Raw genomic sequence first — 19282 nt, 5'->3', positions numbered from 1 at the left:
TAGGATGATAAACCAAGTATCATTTGCATTTGAGAAGAAATGCATGGAAGGAATTAACATTTATGAAGTTTTATAATCCTGCAGCTTACTGTCATTGCACAGATGCCAGTGCTGCACATGAACATTCTGCTCCTCCTGGTTGAGGATGTTTTTACTATGAAATTTATGCTACTCATCTTTAGAGAGCTTTACAAATACCCTGGTTTATTTTTCTGAGTGAGCTTTTTCTATTGACTTTAGTGTTGGCTTCGTTCTTGTGCCGTCAGGTAGCAGTAAATAAATCCTGAATATCTCTGCTTGCTAACGGCTTCTCCTTGCTTTGCCAAGTGTCAGAATTCCAGATGTGTTTCTGTGGATGTTCAAAGCATGCACTCATGGAAAGCTCACTTTCATACTTGTTCCAGAAGCAGATAAGAATGTTTGAAAGAGATGGTAACATTCTAATTTTAAAGGAAAATGTCAATAATACCTTTGAGCTATAAATCCTTTTCCTATTTATATTTTTCTCTTAGTTTTTCCTTTTTTACATGCAAGGTTTTTGTACTTAGTTGTACAGTGGTGTCTTCTGCACTAATGTCATTGACAACTTCTCAAGCACCTTTTTTTGAAGCTGTTATAAAGTAGTAGTGACACAAACACATGTCAGACATAAGCTATGTACAGCACATTGGAGCATAGAAATATTTACTGGCTCTGGTTTTCAAACCAGGGTTGCAACCCAGTTTATAAGTGTGAACATGAGCTTGATAAATTCAGTTTGCAAAGTCTGAGCTCACAGTCACATGATTTATAGTGGTGAAAAGTGAGACTACTTGCAAGAAAAAGTTGGTAATTTTAATATCCTCAGTCTGAGGAAAAGATAATAGTAGAAATTTAAACAAGCCCTCAATTACAGTGCTTCAAAGGTAAAACAGTAGTGGAATTACACTCAGCATGCTTAGTGAGGTGATATCATGAGTATTCCTTTATGGATTCCCGGATTCCTTAGGCCAAATTGGGGCTCTGAGCAACCTGGTCTATTGGAAGGTGTCCCTGCCCATGGAAACTGGATGGTCATTAAGGTCCCTTCAAACCAAACCATTCTATAATTATTTTTATATATTTTGCTCCATTCTAGTAGAGGTTTATCAGGGTATTCCATTTCCATGTTGTTCTCTTCTCACCTGACTACATGTTCTAAGAATATTTTTCATGTATGCTTGAAATTATTAAAACATGTACAAATAGCAGTTCTTATTCTCAAAACTCCTCTGTGCCCAAGCCACCATTTCAAATAACAGACTTTCCACACAGATACCTGGTTAAATAATAGTTGGAATATAACAATATTTCTGCAATTTCAACAATATCCTCAATATCCTTTGGGATTTAAACTAGAAGATGCTGTTGTGCCACATTTGATGTGGAGTGGCTCTAGTTAGAATTTTAATGGTAGTCTGTTACTCTGAGGTTTTCAAGGACCTTGTTAGGTAAATGGTTTAGTAATTGTATATGCTAGTTAAAAAACAAAACAAAAAATAGACCCAAAGCATCACCTTGAAAAGAAAAATATGATACTGCACAATGTTTTTGATATTAATGCTGTGTGTATTTTTTCCTTTCAGGAAAGATGTTGGCTTGAGACGGTTTTTCCCGAAGAGTTTACTGGATTCAGTGAAGGTAATTACAGTCCCAGTCAATCCTATAGTGCTGTAAAATGTCAGAAATCTGAAAATTGCATTATTATTTTCACTGTGCATTCCGAAGGGAATTGGTGTACAGTTTTGATTTGTGAAAAAACATCCAAGCTGTCTATAGGATTGGTGGGATCTGAATCCCAGTCATGCAGCTGGCAGGACAAGGGTAAAGTGATTCACACAGCCTTGCTGAGCTGCTGTGAGAGTGGCACAGCTCTGCCTCTCAAACCTTGGGGGTTAAAGTGCAAAACAAGTCCTTGGAGCCTCTTGGATCAAATAACTTTTTTTTTTTTTCCCTTTCCTAAAATAAAAATGAGACTTCTAGAGAAAGAGGAAGGGAACATGAAGGAAAAAAAGAATATTTTACTGGGAATTTGATAAACTTGATGCCTTCCTTGCTCAAGACTGAATGGAACTTATTTAAGGAAGATTTTCAGTAATTTCTGCTTAGGTTAATCCTAGCTAAGACTATAAACGTTACTTGAATCTCGCTCCCATTGAAGTCCATATGTTCTCAAAGTAAAAAATGCAAATTTTTATCAACGTGTATTGAAAAGGGGGATTAAGAATGGTCACCAAGTATTTTACATTTACAGCTGCCTCAATATGAATGTCCCGGTAAAATGTCTCTTACAGTTCATACATAAAAGTATAAATCATAAATTGCTACTTTGGAGCTGGTTTTGGTAAGCAGTGGAGCTTTGTAGAAATAATAGAATTCAACTTGAGATTTGGAAAGAATCTGCATTGTAATTTAAATGGGTAAACACAAAAGGTCTGTCACGACAAGGTTTTGTTTCAAAAGACTTTTGAAAATCAGAAGCTAATGAAGTCAAGTGGATTTAAGTAATCCCCTCTGCATTTTAATTTAAGCAATTATCTGAAACTCTATTTTCTGCTAACGGGAAAAATTGTGGTGAAAGGCTCCAGACATAAAAGTATGAATAACTGTCTCAAAAATAATATTATGGAGCCAGAAAACGACTGACCAAGAAAACTGCACTTTGGAAATCCTGAAGTGGGGAGAATAGCAGAAAGAAGTAGTAAGAGTTGCCAGAAGGTGAAGCTGAGTGGGAACCTTGTAAAGACATGAAAAAAAATATTGGACATATGAAGAAGAAAAACAAGGGAAGGAGAAGTGTGTCTTCTTTTCAAGGAAAATGAAATCCCTATTCAAAATAGTACAGGATTGGTCCAAATCCTTAAATTGCTCTTCAACTTGGTGAAAAACAGGGAATTTGAACAGGCAGGCAAAGGAGGGTTCCCAGTAGCTGTGAAATATAAAATTAATTATTTCTCTCAATTCTCTCTGCTTTGAACAAACACAGAGGGGGAACAAAACAAAGGTTCTTAGAAATACTTTTAAGAGCAAGTTTTCAGTGTACTTTGCTTGAAGTTGCTATTTGCAGATATTTCTGATAGATGCTTCTGTTATGGAAGAGGTGTGATTTTGGAGGCTGTTCAGCATGGAGAAGGCTCTGGGGAAACCTGAGAGCTCCTTCCAGTGCCTAAAGGGGCTGGAAAAGAGCTGGGGAGGGACTTTGGACAAGGGATGGAGTGACAGGACACAGGGAATGCTTCACACTGCAGAGGGTGGGCCTGGGAGGGATACTGGGAAGAAATTGTTCCCTGTGCTGGTGGTGATGCTCTGGCACAGGGTGCCCAGAGCAGCTGTGGCTGCCCCATCCTGGAAGTGTCCAAGGCCAGGCTGGATGGGTTTGGAGCAACCTGGCACAGTGGAAGCTGTCCCTGCCCATGGCAGAGGGGTGGAACAAGATGGGCTTTAAAGTCCCTTCCAAACCAAACCAGCCTGTGACTCTAATGGACTTTCTATCTTTACACCTTGCTCATGATCATAACATTTAAAGTAGTGGACTGAAAAGAGCCCCATAACATATGCCAATATTTCTGGCTGCAAATGTAATGCTGGAATTGGTCAGGAAGACAATCCATGGGCAGAATAAAGTATCTTTCATCAACTGAGTGGCTGAAACACTTTGGACACCTTGAGCTAGTAAATGCTTTTTTATTTTGTTGTGTCTTGCTCCTGGTATTTGCCAGTGACAAGGGAAGGCTGTGGTTTTCACTTGCCTTGAATTTGGGTTTCTCTGTTAAAATAAAGATATCAGGGAGGTCCAGTGTAGAGTGTCTGAGTCCTAATGAAGCCTGAGGCAGCTCTGGGTGCACGAGGGAAGTTTCCTGATTGCCAAAGGCTCTGCAGCCTCCTTAATGGTCCACCTGATATTTGGGTCTGCTAAATTGACAAAATAATTTGAAATTACACCAGAGTTACAGATTACTTTGTTAATTTGACAGTATAGTGTGTGCTGAGAAGGTTTTTTTTCCAGCCTGTGCAAAACTGATCATTTTGTGAATATGCAGCACCCTTGGATTACTGCTCCTGCTAAACACTCCACAGAAACATTTCTGGCTATTTTGACTTCTGAACGTTCTGCAAAGGCTTTCTAAGAATGAGTGTCTAATCTGCCTGGAAGTGCTAACGACAAAAGGAAGTTGGTGTTTGTGTAGTGCCTGGGGCTGTTAATAGGCAGTGTGGGAGAATAAAGAGTTTGACTGCTGTTAAAATGGGACATTCAGATGTGTTTGCATGGAGGGACAGTGGTAATGCCTGTCTTAACCTTGACATATTGTGAAGATAAGCATGGTTTTGCTTTCTGTCATTGTTGCTAGGGTGAAGATGTATTAGAAGTGGAGTTTTAAAGGGCATTCAGTCACTTTAGACAGATGTTTTTATTCACAATTCTTGATGGCTTGTTCAGATTGGGGGGCATCTCAGAGTTACTGCTTCTCAGGCCCTGCTTTTATTTTCATATGAGTGGCTGCCTTTAAGGGATTGTACACTATGTACAGGCAGGTAAATAATTTTTTTAAAGTGTTAGTTTAGCTATCCTTTGTGCTGCTCTAAGTGGTTATTTGTACCCTGAAAACAGGTAATAAAGTGTTAGACAACATGGTTAATATAATTTAATTTAAATGTTAAGTTTACTTTTTACATTCAGTCTACTATTTAAATTTCATCTTTTATATTGATTTTTTTTTGCTTACTATCAGACTGAAAGAATCCATTTTATTATGGATAGTCTAAATTACTGTGTGCAGAATTAAATACAGCTACAGCTGGCTTGTTATTGCCAGGTAAGAGAGAGACTGGTGATTTAGATTTAAAAGCTTATATGAAGATACAAATTATTCTGGGGTTTTTTTTTTATTGGGATGCAGTTCAGAAGTTGAGAGAAATCAGGAATTTAGAACAAATATTCCTGGAAGGGTTAACATGTGGTCTTCTATTATAAGTTATTTAAATTGTTATTAGTTAGATATAACAGAAATAATGTTGATCCTAAGCAGAATTTAAAAGGCAGAACTGCTGCTTACATTTTGAAGCTCTTTTTATTCCTTGAGAACTGTCTGCATTTCATTGATAAAGACACTGTTAGTACTACTAAGTGACCAAAAACCTTAAAATATCCCTCAGCTAGTAGATTTAAAATAATTGTTCTCCAAATGTTGTAATACACAGGCCAAAACACTACGGAAATTAATCCAACAAACATTTCGACAATTTGCCAACCTCAACAGAGAAGAAAGTATTTTGAAGTTCTTTGAGATCCTCTCTCCAGTGTACAGATTTGACAAGGAATGCTTCAAGTGTGCTCTTGGTGTAAGTAGAGGAATGTGACAGTCACTAGAATACTTTCTGGAGTTTTAAGTCCAGTTGCTTTTGCTTGGTTCTGCAATAATGTTTTGCTTACATCCTTTTATTCATGTAGAGACAATTGGATTTCATTAGCAAATGGTATTTATTGATTTTATTTAGAACTTTCTCCATTGACTGTTTAAAAAAATCATCATTCATTACTTGGGTAAGAATTGTATGTAAAATAAAATATTTTTATAGGTGCTTTGTTTGTGAAAGTCAAGCACTTTTTCAGCTGTTTCAAAAAGGAAATTAATCTTCTCAACTTCTGTTGGTAAATTTTCATCTAGTACCTGTTAATCTCTACCTATTTCAAACAAATTCTGAAGAAGGGCTCAAAGTTTGGAAAGTTTGTGAAAATGGGAGACTCCAGCAGAAATTAGAACTTGAATATCAATGTTCATGAGAAGAGGAAATACAGGAAACCCATAGTTCTCATGTAGACCTAAGATAAAATACATGGAAATGCAGTTTGAGTAGCAGAGATCCCCAGGAAACCAGTCATGAGGGGTGTTGCCTCTTACAGAATTACTTGATTTTAATATCATTTTATTTGAAGAGTTGAAAAGCTTCTAGATATTAATTACTAAAACCTGTAATTACCACATTGGATTACAGTATTCCATAGCAAGGTCTTGTCTTACTAATGAAATTCTGTCCTGTTTCTCTCTTTTGATCCCAAGTCAAGCTGGATTATTTCAGTGGAACTGGCAATTGGCCCAGAAGAAGGAATCAGTTACCTGACAGACAAGGGTGCAAATGTAAGTCTGCTTCTGTTCTGTGGGTTTTTTTCTCAGTCACTCTGTTAAGAGCCATGACCTGTTGTGATCTGGATGTCACAGAAAGGGGAGTGACCAGTCTGGTCTCTGGGTTAAACACAGCAGAGCTGGGAGCTCTCAGCATGTACAGCTCTTAATCAGACATTAATTTGTGATTTGGGATCAGAGGAAAGGCCCTGGTGTTAGGTACAGAGACTGTGTCAGCTTTAGCCCTGCATTTGTTGGCTTTTCTACCAGTGAAGTGCTCACTTGCAGAATCTGAAGCATTGGTGGGGACTTTTTACCAATGAAATGTGAATTATTCTGAGTTGTTCTCTTTCATAGGAATGTGTAAATGCAGAACTTGTTTAACCAGTTGGTAAGCACATCTGTGCAGGCACTGCTTATTTTATTTACTCATTCACAGCCTTTTCCTTACTTGATTCCATCTGAATTTCAGCTGGATTTTTCCTTATTGGATTCCTTACCTGATTCCAGCTGTATTTCCGTATTTCCTGTGCACCCCCATGGTGCAAGGGAGCTCTGTCCAGACAGAACCTTCAGCAAAACGTTTGGGAACTTTACAGTCACAACAAGCTGAGCCCATGTCCAGTTTTCTATTGAAATGAATTCAAAAGCAGTGAAAATACGGGGAAATCAGGAACACAGAGCTAAGAACAAACCTTTTCCAGCAGGCTGGAGGATGCTGGGGAGGTGTCGGTGCGGGTTCCATGTGGTTTCAGCCTGTTGAGTGTCCCCTGTTGACAGCTGGAGGTTGTTCCCAGCTCAGTGCGTGCCTGGCGCTGCTCAACACTGACATCTGCGGGCACAGCGGGGCTGGGTTCCCTTCCCAGCTGGATGTTTCTGTGTGTTCTGAGTGGTAATGAAACTTTACAAGGAAACAGAGAGCAGATTTCCGCACGTGTAGTTTGGGTATCAAAGTGCTTTTGCGACACCAGGGATCAAGGCAGGCTATTTTGCTGTAATTTTGAATTTTTTTCCTCATTTTTTGGTGTTGTCTTTCTGCAGCCAACCCATCTGGCAGATTTCAATCAAGTGCAAACCATTCAGTATTCAAGCAGTGAAGATAAGGACAGAAAAGGGATGTTGCAACTCAAGATAGCAGGTGCCCCTGAGGTATGTTACTGATGCTGCTTTGTTTTTCCTTGCAAGTCCTGGGGTGTAACATACTCCTAACGTGGATATTTTCTATTTTGGACTTTTGTTCTGGGCTTGGTTTTAAAATAGATTTAAAGTTTACATGTTTTATGTTTTGCATCTGGTGCTTGTAGACTGATATTCATAGAAGAAGCTTAATATGAAACCAGTAGCTCTTAAATGCAATTTAATAACAGCCTGTGCATATGTACTGCATCCTAAAGAGGAAACAGAGCAATTCCACTTCTATGTAAGGAGGAAATATGGAACAAGGAAAACTTGTTCCCTTGTGTTACATGGAAGCAGGGCTGGAAGTGAAATCAAATCCTTTCCTTGGTCCAGTGCACCAGAAAACAGTGGAAGAGCAGAACTGAGGGAGGGTGGCAGATCTGTGCAGAGAATGAGGAATGTTGGTGGTATCAAAATCAATAACTTGCCTGTATGTCTCTCATCTCTTTTTCCACTGTACATATTTTTCTTTTTTAAATCTTTCTTGAAATTGGGAAGGGCTGTTTTTAGGTAAAGAACAAATTGCTGCAGAGGGTGGGAAAAAAGATAACCACCTGTGAGAGCTTTAAGAAATAAGCAACTTTTTCAGAACTGTCTTAATTATAACCCTGAAAGTTATAGCAGTTGTATTCAACAGTGGTTTACGCTTCATAAGCCCAGACATATAGGTGGAGGGTTTCATGAGCTGTGCTTTCTGAACCTGCTGTTTGAAATTTGCTGCACAAAAGTTAAAGCAAGAACCTCCCTGCTCAGCCGCAATCTTCTGTTTACGCTTTGCAGGCGTGTGTAGAGTTCTGATGCAATGACACAGCTGTTCCACTCAGTGTTTGCAACTGCAATAATTCCTCTTTGTTGGTGCCTTGTTTTTTTCCCTTCTGTAGCCTCTGACAGTGACAGCACCATCCTTAACCATTGCAGAGAACATGGCAGACCTGATCGACGGCTACTGCCGGCTGGTGAACGGGGCCACGCAGTCCTTCATCATCAGGCCTCAGAAAGGTAAGGACACCTCCATCCTCTGAGCTGCTCACAGCTCATTCTGCATTTCAATACAAGACAGGAGGTAGTGGAAAAACCTTCACTTGGAGGCTCTTTTCATGCAGGGAGGAGCCATGAGAAATGCTGATAGTAAATTGTCACTGCATCAAAAATTGCCTAGTGGCTGAAAATTTAGACTGATGTCAGCACTGCTTTACACTAATTCCAAACTTAACTGGCAGAGGTGAATTGTAATTATTAAAGGCACTCCTAATACTCATAACATGATTCCCAATATACAAGTGGAAATTCAGTGAGGTTGGTTAGGATGCATTTGGATAAAGTTCTGAATTTTGGTAATTTTACTTTCTTTTTTTCTCCTAGATACTCAAATATCTCAATTTAAAAAACAAAAACCTTAAGAGGTCTTATGAGTTTCTCTCATAAAATAGAACTAAAGCTGAGATACATTTTATAGTGGCTATCAGTTGTTTTTGTAGCATCCCACAAGCTGCAAGCAGTGATACAAGGTTGCAGGTACCCCTTGTTTTAGAAAGATTTTGTTTAAATTTCATTAGAATTTTTCCAGTTTTACACAGATGTAATTTTTCAAAAACATACAGGCAAAGCTGCTTAAAAATGAAATTTTCTTCTTTCATGTTGTTCTCGTCTTTACCCATGGAAATTCATAGAACTTTCTTGCTTTCTAAAACAATAAATTATTTTCTTCTGTGTTTGTAGTACAGGAAAGTACACAAGCTATCCCAGCATCTCTCCAATGTGAAACTGAGTCTCTTTTAGCCACATTCTTGCTTTTTTCTGCCACAGGTTTTCCCTGGGGTGATGTTGTTGACATAATTCAGGTCCTTTCCAGGTCCATCTATAACATCCTCCTTGTGTATGGCTCAAAAAATCCCCAGACTTAAACTTGAGTATCCACTAATACAGAAATGTGATCTTAGTGTCTTAGATGTTTTGACAGCACATGTAATTTTTCAAATTATTCTTAAATTTGCATGCTTCTTTTTATTTCTGACCCTTAGTGTGTGTGAGTGACCTTTACCTCCAGCACAAGCAGTTTTCTTACAACTTGTGTGAGTTGTGCAGCCTTGTCTCCACACAAATCAAAATCTTCCCCCTACACAAACTCAGCTCTGGTTCACAGCTTGGTGATGATGAACCACTGGCCCCAAAATCAGACACTAAAAGGATGAGCTAGCATCAGAGATAATAATAGTTTATTGTTCTAAAAATAAAATAGGCATCACGATCCAAGATTTCCATGTCACTAGACTAGTGTGTGCCCATGAGTGGAGGTCTTTTGTGCTTCTTCTTTTCTGAGAAATCATGGCTTGGGGTCTGCAACAAGCCTTATTATTCACTCCCAAAACTTCCCTGCTAATGTCAGTGGATTGGCTGTTTTCCAGCCTGAACTGTTGTAGCCACAGTTGATCTTTCAAAACTTTTCATGTCTATATGTGACCTCTATCCTGAATTAATGGATGGTTCTGACTCTGTCTCTGCTTTTCCTTTAGGGGCACATGTGGACTCTGTCCAGTCCTTGCCACTTCCACAGTGGTGGTGGTGCCCATCAAAACTGATCTGTTCTATTTGCATTTTTTCTTTTTAATTCTTGTCTTGGCTCCTACCTGACGTTCTTAGCAGCAGCTGCTACACTTTTTAGGCTGACTGAGCTCTCTGAGGGGCAGTCTCTGATTTTTCTGTGCCTTGCACTGAGGTTTCTGGTAGGTGTGAATGCAGGATAAATTAATGCTTCTAATGCAATGTTTATTTGTGTGCTATTCTTATAACACAGAATTTTAACATGGAGCAAATGAACAGTGATTGAACAGGAACATCAGGTAGCACTTTGGGAGCACTCCTCTTTATGCACCCCTCTAGTTAAAATAAATCCTAGCTTTCTTTTATCTGAGGTTTCTTTTTTTGAAGTTCATAGCAGTACCCAACATATTCATTAAACATTTCATAGGAGAGCTGTGTCCATCATGATCTACATTCCCAGATCCCTCCACAGTGAGCTTTGATTGTGTAAAACACATCAGAAACAAATCATGGAGCAACTTTTGATCCCATAGATGTGTTTTATCCCCCTTTTGAGCTTTCCCATCCCCTCTTTGTTGTAAATCTACATTTATTGCAAGTGTCCTCATAAACTGTCCTTCTTGATTATTAACAGAGCCTGGTTTTGTGGTATTTGTCATGCTGTCCATTAATGATCCAGTTCTTAATTTGGGAGAGCACTTGGTAATGTTTAAGACCTGCACAGTACTTGGCATTTTTCCATTCTGTTTGCTTTATTTTTCATAAATATTTTAATCTACAGATACCTTTATACCCATGTGGAAAGTTTACTTAATATTTTTATTTCAATTATCACACCTCTAACAGGTCAAAAGCACAAATGAAAAAAAATTTTAAAAGTTTAACTGATTATCAGCTTTTAGGTTGTGGGGTGTTTGTCACTCTCTATAACTACTTGAGAGAAAGTTGTAGCCAGTTTAGGATTGGTCTCTTCTCCCAGGTAACAAGTTACAGGACATGTGGAAACAGTCCCAAGTTGCTCCAGAGGGGCTTTAAATTCCATGTTTGGAAAATTTCTTCCCCAAAGTGGTGGTTAGGCATTGGAACAAGCTGCCCAGAAAAGTATTCAAAAATATTAAGTCTTAATAGTTGGTGAAGTTCTCCACTTAAGTTCTTTTTGTTTTCACCCAGATTTACCCTGGGCATGATTTTCATTTTAATGGATTGGTAACATCTGTTCCCATTTTTAGGATACTGTTACCTCTTGTAGTTTGGCCCCTCACTGATTTTGCTTTCACAATAATTTCAGTCAGGTGAGGACAATTGACGTTCCCCCAGGCTGGCTGGGAGCACTGCAGCTGCTGGGTTCTGCTGTGTCCAGCATGGAGCTCTGCTCAGATTGGAAACACCTGGACAATGCAGTGGAAACCCCACTACAGCCATGCATATCCCATTTCTTTAAAAGAATATAGAATTGGGCAAAACTGTTGTGGGTTTCTACTTGTGAAAAACAACATATGCCTTAATTGGGATGCTGTTAGTTAGAAGTTTTGACTTCAGACCTGCAGGGGTACTGATGAATATTTGGTATTTTATTTGGGATATAAACTGTAAAAGGATGAGCACCAGCTTGGGCACCAGTGCCTGAAGTGAGCAGTTTGTATCCAGAGCATGTAGGCGTCTGCAGGATCAGGAGTTCCCATGCTGATTATTTTTTTCTTTAATTATATTCAGTGATAGAGGAGGCACAGAATCATGGAAGAATACCTTTAAAAATCATCTGTTCCAACCCCCTAGTACTAAAACCCCTGTGCACCTCTGGTACTACTTAATAGTGTATGAGGTTTTTTTGATGCCTGGATACCTTTGTGTGTTTTGTTCTTTGTATTTTCTTAAACATCTACTTTTTTTTTTCCAGCTTCCCCAGTCTGTTTAGAGCCCTGCACTTGACACATGTCTCCAGGACACAAGTGGGGTGTGTTGTCCCTGTAGCCAGTCCTTGTAGGCACCAGACTGTGACTTCCAGGCAGTTCTGGCTGCTCCTTCCTTCTTCCCAAGGCTGAGCCTGCCTTGTCCACAACTCCCAGCTCTGTCAGCAGGGGACAAGGGTCCAGATCTCGTGTTCTGATGCAAATGAGCACCAAGCCAGTTATGTCCTGTGGAATTCAGCAGGGGACAGTGAAAAGGGGGATGATCAGATGAAGCAGTTTTGGGACTGGTGGATCCAGTGTGCTGCTTGATTTCCTAGTGGATCTGGAAGCAAATACTTATTCACTTGGGTCAGAGTCTCTGCTTTTCTCTGTTTATTCCCATATTTTCCTCACAGTTTTCCTGACTGCTTCGATTCTTCTCACTTTTACTTCACTTCTTTTCTTGTTCTTCAAACTCATTGACTACATCATCCTACTACTCACAGTGTAAGATAGCTTCTATTCACATTCTCCTTATCTCACAAAGAGCTGAGAAAGGATTTGCTATTCCAATGGAATCAAGATTTTGTTTTGTTATGATTTATTAGGACCCTTGCTTTGCACTCTGCACTGATAGGAAACTTCAGAAAGTGGAATGGAGTCTTGTGGGAACAGAATAAAATTCTCTTATTTAAGGGAATTTAATACCATGATGGAAAGTCAGATTCTCTCTTTATCTCCTTTAGATCTTCTTTGATAGGCAGTATTTGGCTTCAGCACACACTAGCAGTTGCCACCTGTGGTATTTCTCACTTTCTTAGGAGGTTGGAGGAGGGAAAAAGTCAGATCTGATCTGAGCTCAGTACCTTGAACATATGAAGTATTGTGGCCCCGCAAGTGTTATGAAATCATTCCTATCAAGTCTAATGAAATCATTCACTGATCTTTCTGAAGTCCCCAAATATGATACTCTACCAAAACAAAGCCCTAGATGAAATTAAAATTCATCTTTAGAATGCAGTTTGAATAGGATGCAGTTAACATAGTTAACATGCAATGGAGCTACATATTAAAGATCAAGGAGAATCATTTTGAGTAGCTGCTTATTGATTGTGCATCCATTACCTTGATTTAAGAATACACAATGATAAGGTTAACTGTGCAATTTAGTGAAGTTCTTTAAAAGCACAGGAAGATTCTATGTTCCACCAGTGACATGTGTGATTAATCAGCACCTAAAGCCTTAAATCCATTGCCAAGTCTAAGAGCAGCATTGGAGCAACCAGCAGTAGCAGCATAAATTGGGGTAAACCAGAACCCAGGATGATTTCACAACTAATGCTGACAGCTGAAGGTGTAATGTAAAAATTAAGGTTCTTTTCAGTGTTCTTTACAGCCCTGGGGAGGCCTGCATAGCAGTGGCAGGAATGCTGTGCCTCTTCCATCAAGCTTGGTTTCTTTTGCCCAGTTTCATCTAGGTTGAACCTCCTGTGCCTGTTACATTCTCTTTTTTGGGTACTTGTCTCCCAGTCTTTTTCTGCCAGGCTGCACCTGCGCACCACTGGTCTCATATTTGTTACTCCACACTATCTCTGAGGATCTGTGCCTTTTGCTTCCTCCCCAAAAGGCATCATTTACCCTAACATATTACACAGTACCTTTATCTCCCACCTGCTTATATAATCTTACTGGCCTTGCTCTGCCCCCCAGTTCAGGTGCTTGCTCTTGCCACCTTGCTGAGTTGCTCCAGGGCTTTGAAATTGCAGCTTCTGGTTTCCCTTCTTTTCTGCAACTTCTTTTTCAACACCCTCCATCAGACAGATCAAAACAGACAAATGTTGCTGAGCCAAATGATGCTTTTCTACCTGTAGACAGCAGAAAAAATGAACCAAATTAGTGTATTTTGCCATGTTGAGTGTGGCTTTGGGGTACCAGTCCCTTAATACACAAAGGTGAGACTGTTGTTTACACCTATAATTTCTGGAAATTTTAACATAGGACGAAAACAAATGAGAGTTCACGTTATTTTGTTAAACAGTGTACATCACTATTTTCTGCAGGTGTGGCCACTCAGTTCTCTAAGGTGACTTTATCAGAGCCACATTGATTTAGAGAGTGGAACACATTTTATTACCCATCTTCTCTCCTTCCCTGCATACTCCAATCTACTGAAAAGGTGTTTTGCTAAGGGATTAGTAACTTCCCCACAGGACTGCCAAGGGTTTAATCAAATCCAATAGGAAAAGAACCCCTTGAGTATTTACATCCAAGCTCTCACACATATTACCATTTTCAAAGAAAGACTGGCAAGGATTTTAATATAGTGTACAAAAAGCTGACTTACTCTCTGGCACAAAAGATTATTATTGTATAGTCTCAAGCCAGTGTGAAATCAATATGATAATATGTGCATTAATGATTTATTTCAGTTGTCTTACTTGGAAATCCAAGTTGGATTAAATTGTTTTATTTATATGTTAGAACTTAGGACATCTTGGAGATAAAAGAAAAGCATTTCTTACCAGGGAGATGAGATAATGTCACACCTTCTGCAAGTGATTTATTGCAGTTATTTGTTAAGAATAAAACCCAGCTTTTATATTCTGTGTATGTTGTTTCCTCAGATTAGAGTTTGCCTGAAGGTCTGTATGAGTGGGTAGAGGGAGTTGTTGATAATGCTGCTCTTATATATGTATAGAACATTCTTTGAGTTCTCTCAGTTTCCCTGAGAGATTGTGATGATTATTGTTTCAGGCACATATATATTTCACTTTGAGACAGGTTACTTGAAAATGTGCAAAAGCTTTAATCCTGTTTTTTTCTTGTTTACACAGAAGGTGAAAGAGCTTTACCATCCATACCAAAGTAAGTTTTGTGCTTTTTCTCATAAATTAAAAATATGTTTTGAAAAACAGTGATGCTTTCAGAACTTCTTTGTAACAATAATTTTTATTGTTGCTTTTGGATTTCAGGACAAATAGCAGGTAGGGCATAAAAAGTTCACAGTAGTATTAAACTACAGAGATACCAGAAAGAAAATCAGAGAACAAAAGTGCATAATGCATCCATCATATTTGACAATAACAAAACCAGGATGTTTTGGGAAAGACTTGACTGGGGTTCAGGCTGCTTCTTTTGAGTCCATCAGTAAATTTAATTATAGGAGTGATGCTAGACAGTTTGCACTGTTTATTTATAAACAACTACATTTAAATGCTATTGGTTTTCTATGTTTGACATGTAAATTAATTCAAAATAGTACAGCATAAGTCTTTTTACAGACAGAAACTCAATTCATACTCCCATTTCCCACAGATCACACAGAAAGTATAAGCACAGTCAGGTTACACACATCTTACAAGTGTGCACAGTTTAAGTTTTGTGGTTTCCTGCAAATTGACCAGGTTTCTGTGACTGGTTGTGCTGATTAAAGCCACTCTCACTCCCCCAGGCAGGATGAAGTGGTAGATTCCTCTCTGCCCTCTCCTCCCTGCTCATCCTGTGGCTGGGGAGGTGCTCAGCCCTGCTGATGACAGTAGGTGCCTGTTGGGATGAATTCCCAGTGTCCGTGAAGAATGTCCAGCATTCAGCACTTCCAACTTCTCTTTTCCAGGCTGGCCAACAATGAGAAGCAAGGAGTGAGGTCTCACACAGTCTCTGTGTCAGGTAAGGCTCATCCAAAGGCAGGAGCTGAGTTCATTTCTGGAGCTGGCAGAGGTGCAGGCAGCTTTTCCACTCACTGCTGCTCCAGGGCTGCTGACTGCCCCAGGCTGCAGCTGTGCTGCCTTCGTAGAGAAGTTTCTAAAGAGAAACTTTTCTGCAACAGCCACATCTGTGCAGTTACTTAAAAGCCAGAATTTCCACTTAACTTTGTGATGAAGTAGAATGTCGTTGGCTAGAATTGAAATTACCTGAGTATGTGCTAATTGTGAGGGAGCAGCTTTGAAAAGGGAAAATAGGCAATTAAATATTAATCATTGCTTTACAGAAAGGAGAAACTTAATAGCTGTTTTTCTATAGCTGTTTAGATAAAAGCATTTAATTTTTGCTATTGAAAATGACAAGTTAATTGAAGGATGGGTATGTGAGGTAATATATGTTGTTTCTTTTCTTTATAGGTTTCTAAGAATTCTCTTAAGTTAACATGGAGTTTTTATGCTTGAGAGAGAATATGTTCCTTTTACAGAATCTTAAATAATTTTGAAGGATTGATTCTTAGTAGTGTCTCAGTAGAAAATGTATTTCTAAATCAGTATACACAATATTTATTAAGAGGATTTTAATGCAAAAATGTACTTATATTATGATCTGTTTCAATAGGTTTCTGGTATTCACAAACTTGAAGAACCAATACTGTGACTCAGTGGATTTCCCTTCCCTTAGAGGGAGGCTTCAGCCCCAGTTTAACATTTATTGAGCTCTTAGTGGCAAATACTCAAAACCCCAACATACTTCATAAAGTAAGGAGGAAATATATGTAGACATTTAATTCATTTCCTACTTCTCAGATTCCTTTCCCCACCCTTACCCACTTCTAAAAGATATTTGAGATTCACTACTTGGTGTAGGAAACCCAAACAGACACTGCAAGAAAAGAGGTGAGAGGACCTGAGTTAAAATGAGGATAAAGCTGCAGTGGGGTAATGGAGCTTCACCAGTTACTGTGGCTTCTCAGAGTCAAATAGCAGAGTCAAATAGCTCTTCTGCCTTCAGTGCCTGGCAAGCAAGCATGCTAGATCAGGTGGATAAGCATGAAGCATGGTCAGCATGTTCTCTTTTGATTCTTACCTGTATGGCTTATTTTAGCCGTTAAAAAAGTTGAAATTTCTGAAGTGATCAGCTCTGTTATTTTAAATTATTTTACTCACCCTCAAAAAGGCTAATCTTCAGGACAAAAAAGGCTGTCTGCAGCCTCAAATTTTCACTCTTTCAGTATTTCTGAGCATGCCAATAATACTTTTAATAATAAAAACAATAATAAATGCTGACTTCATGATCTTTTCTTGCTGTCAGTCTGACTTTGCAAATTTGGGTATCTTCTGCTGAAGTTCTTAGGTGTTTCAGAGCACAAATGCTTCTTTTTTAAAGTAGCATTTTGAAATTAGGGTAGGAAGTGAGTTGTATTACCCCAGCTCTGGCATTGAGGGCATCACATGAAGGTGGATGAGGGGGAAGTGAGAGCAGTGCTGGAGGTGAGCTGGTTGTTCAGGTGTGTGTCAGGGACACTGCAAAGCTGGCTCCTGTGAGCAGTGCAGTAAAATTAAACCAGCAAATATCACTCTCATTCTTGCCAATACAAAAAAAAACCAAAAACAAAAAATTAGGTATTATTTTTGTGTTGTAGGAAAGTTTTATATCTTTCCACAATAAAATTATTGTGGTTTATGCTTGTTTTTATACCATGTTCCAAACCACTCGAAATGCTGACATAATGCTGGAATGGTTTAAGCCATTGCATTTAATGTTCATTCTCAAGGGTTTGTTCTTCTTGTAACATTATGACACAGAACACATAATACTTTTTTTGTTGCTGTTGTTGTTGTTTTCCCCCCAAAGTTAGTTGAAATGCACTGAGTATGTCATCATATTAAATTTAAACCAGAGGGAGATTGCTGAGGTGAACCCACATGACAGGGGTTGTTCTCAGGAGCTGCTTTCTGTAAGAATCTCTTGAATCCCCCAAGGAATCAGTTTGCTATAAATGAAGTGATGCTTGATGTGGATGTGGAGAAGTGTCACTGCTGTTGTCATCCATCCCTGGGACAAGGGAGGCACCAGCTGCACACGATGCTCAGCCCAGCCCAGTCCCAGGTCAGCCAGGGCTGACCAGCTGTGGGGTGCTGCTGTGGGGTACAGAACAGGAATTTTTCTCTGCTGATATTGCAGTGGCTCAGAGCCAGAGGTTTCAGATAAGGTGAGCTTTTGTAGCTCAATGACATCTGTAGCTGCTCCACACCTTTGATGGTTTGAATTGTAAATTAACTCTGCTATTTGATTTCACTGACACTGCTCTCCTTTGTTTAGACCTCTCCAAGTACTAAATAGCAAAAATCTGAAACAGAGATTCAGCAAAAAAAAATTAAGAAGTCAGATACATTTATATTATTAACACACTTAGTTTGAAAGGGGAGTTTCACAGTGAGTTCCCCACCAAAACTGGCATAAACCAGCAATATGCAAATCCAGTGTAAAACATGATTTGGTGGTTTGAAAGTTCATACATTTGTCTGAAGCTTTTCAGGTTTAAAGAGGAACCTGTTAAAGAAAGACAGCTTGTCTTTTTTAAGTGCTTAGTAATATACCTTGGAATATTTCTGTTCTAGTGAAGTGAAAACTTGGTCTTTTCCAAGTGCTCACATATTCCAAAGCACACAAAGACAGGAGGTTTGTAAATCCTGTTGATTTTTTTTCTTCCTATAAATAAAGGTCTTTTCAAACTAGTGAGGGATGAAGTTGATTTTAGGAATCCAAAGCAGCAAATTGCTGGTCTGGGAGTCTGTGTGTCTCCTAACCAGGTTTCACCACACACCTCTTGCTGTTTCTCTTTCTTCTGGTGTTGTCTATCTTGATTCCTCAAATTCTCTGTTCCGTGCAGTGGGCAGTGTCTTCGTGTGTAACTAAGATGCCTGGCAGATTGCCCTCCTTTTAAAAAGTATAGTGATTTTATGCCTAAACACATTTGTGTGTGTGTAAGATTATAAATTACTAAATTTAAGGTAAACCAAATAAATAAGCTAAATAATAAGTAAATAAGCTAAACCAAATTAGTTGGATTTTAGATTTCTTGATGTTTTGGCTGAAATTGCTGTGATTCACCAGAAACCATGAGTGTTTTAGCTAATAGGGCATTGCAGCTTTTACCTCCTTCTCACTCTGCATCTGCATTAAAAAAGAGTTCTTTGTACTTAGCCAAGGGTGTACACTCAGGAAATGGTAAGACTAAACTATTTGCTGTGTGCAAATAGTATATCAAATGTGTAAGAAGCAGCACACCAGTTAACTCTAATTTTATGGACTATATTTCCACTGTTTGGCTTGAGACACTTTATTAAAATGCTCTGCTCTAGTCTAAAGGAACTTACTTTGGCCAGCAGTTTGTTTTTAAATAGCAAACATTAGCCCTGGTAAGGTGATCTTGTATTTCCAGATACACATATTTTCCAAAAATAATAACTTTTCTAGTCCATTCTATTTTACAAAAAGGTTTTCATAAAGTAAGTCAGTACAGCAGTAGCTGCTTGCTCCCTTTTTACATAAATTCTTCCTGACACAGAGTTCTTTGGTTTCTTCAGCCCCTTCCTTGCTTATGTAAATATGACTAGGAAGAGTGAATATGCTTTTGCATCACTTGGATAATCACTGTGCCTCCTTTGCCCTGGAGAATTCATGAATTTTCTTAATTCTAGCTCAAATGCTGCTTTCCACGCAGTGCCACAGAATAAGACATTTCAGGCCCGTGTGTTTCAGTGAGCACTGGACAGGCAGAGGATTGAACAAGTCTTGGCAAGTTCTTGGCTTTGCTGAGTTAATGGT

At 38.9% G+C, this 19282-nt stretch overlaps 1 protein-coding gene across 13 annotated transcripts in view; it reads left to right on the top strand.

The window, feature by feature from the left end:
* PTK2 (protein tyrosine kinase 2) overlaps positions 1–19282 on the top strand; it is a 187643-nt gene that overhangs the window by 119047 nt on the left and 49314 nt on the right. For all 13 annotated transcript variants that reach the window (XM_085572606.1, XM_085572603.1, XM_077781887.2 and 10 more), the window contains 7 exons: positions 1605–1659; positions 5218–5358; positions 6078–6155; positions 7182–7289; positions 8201–8318; positions 14584–14614; positions 15363–15415. In XM_085572606.1, coding sequence (XP_085428732.1) covers positions 1605–1659; positions 5218–5358; positions 6078–6155; positions 7182–7289; positions 8201–8318; positions 14584–14614; positions 15363–15415 — 584 coding nt within the window. The remainder of the gene's footprint in view (positions 1–1604; positions 1660–5217; positions 5359–6077; positions 6156–7181; positions 7290–8200; positions 8319–14583; positions 14615–15362; positions 15416–19282) is intronic.

Source organism: Lonchura striata, chromosome 2 (assembly GCF_050655825.1).
Source record: "Lonchura striata isolate lonStrDom1 chromosome 2, ASM5065582v1, whole genome shotgun sequence".
Taxonomy (NCBI): Eukaryota; Metazoa; Chordata; class Aves; order Passeriformes; family Estrildidae; genus Lonchura; species Lonchura striata.
This window is presented reverse-complemented; position numbering and strand designations above follow the sequence as displayed.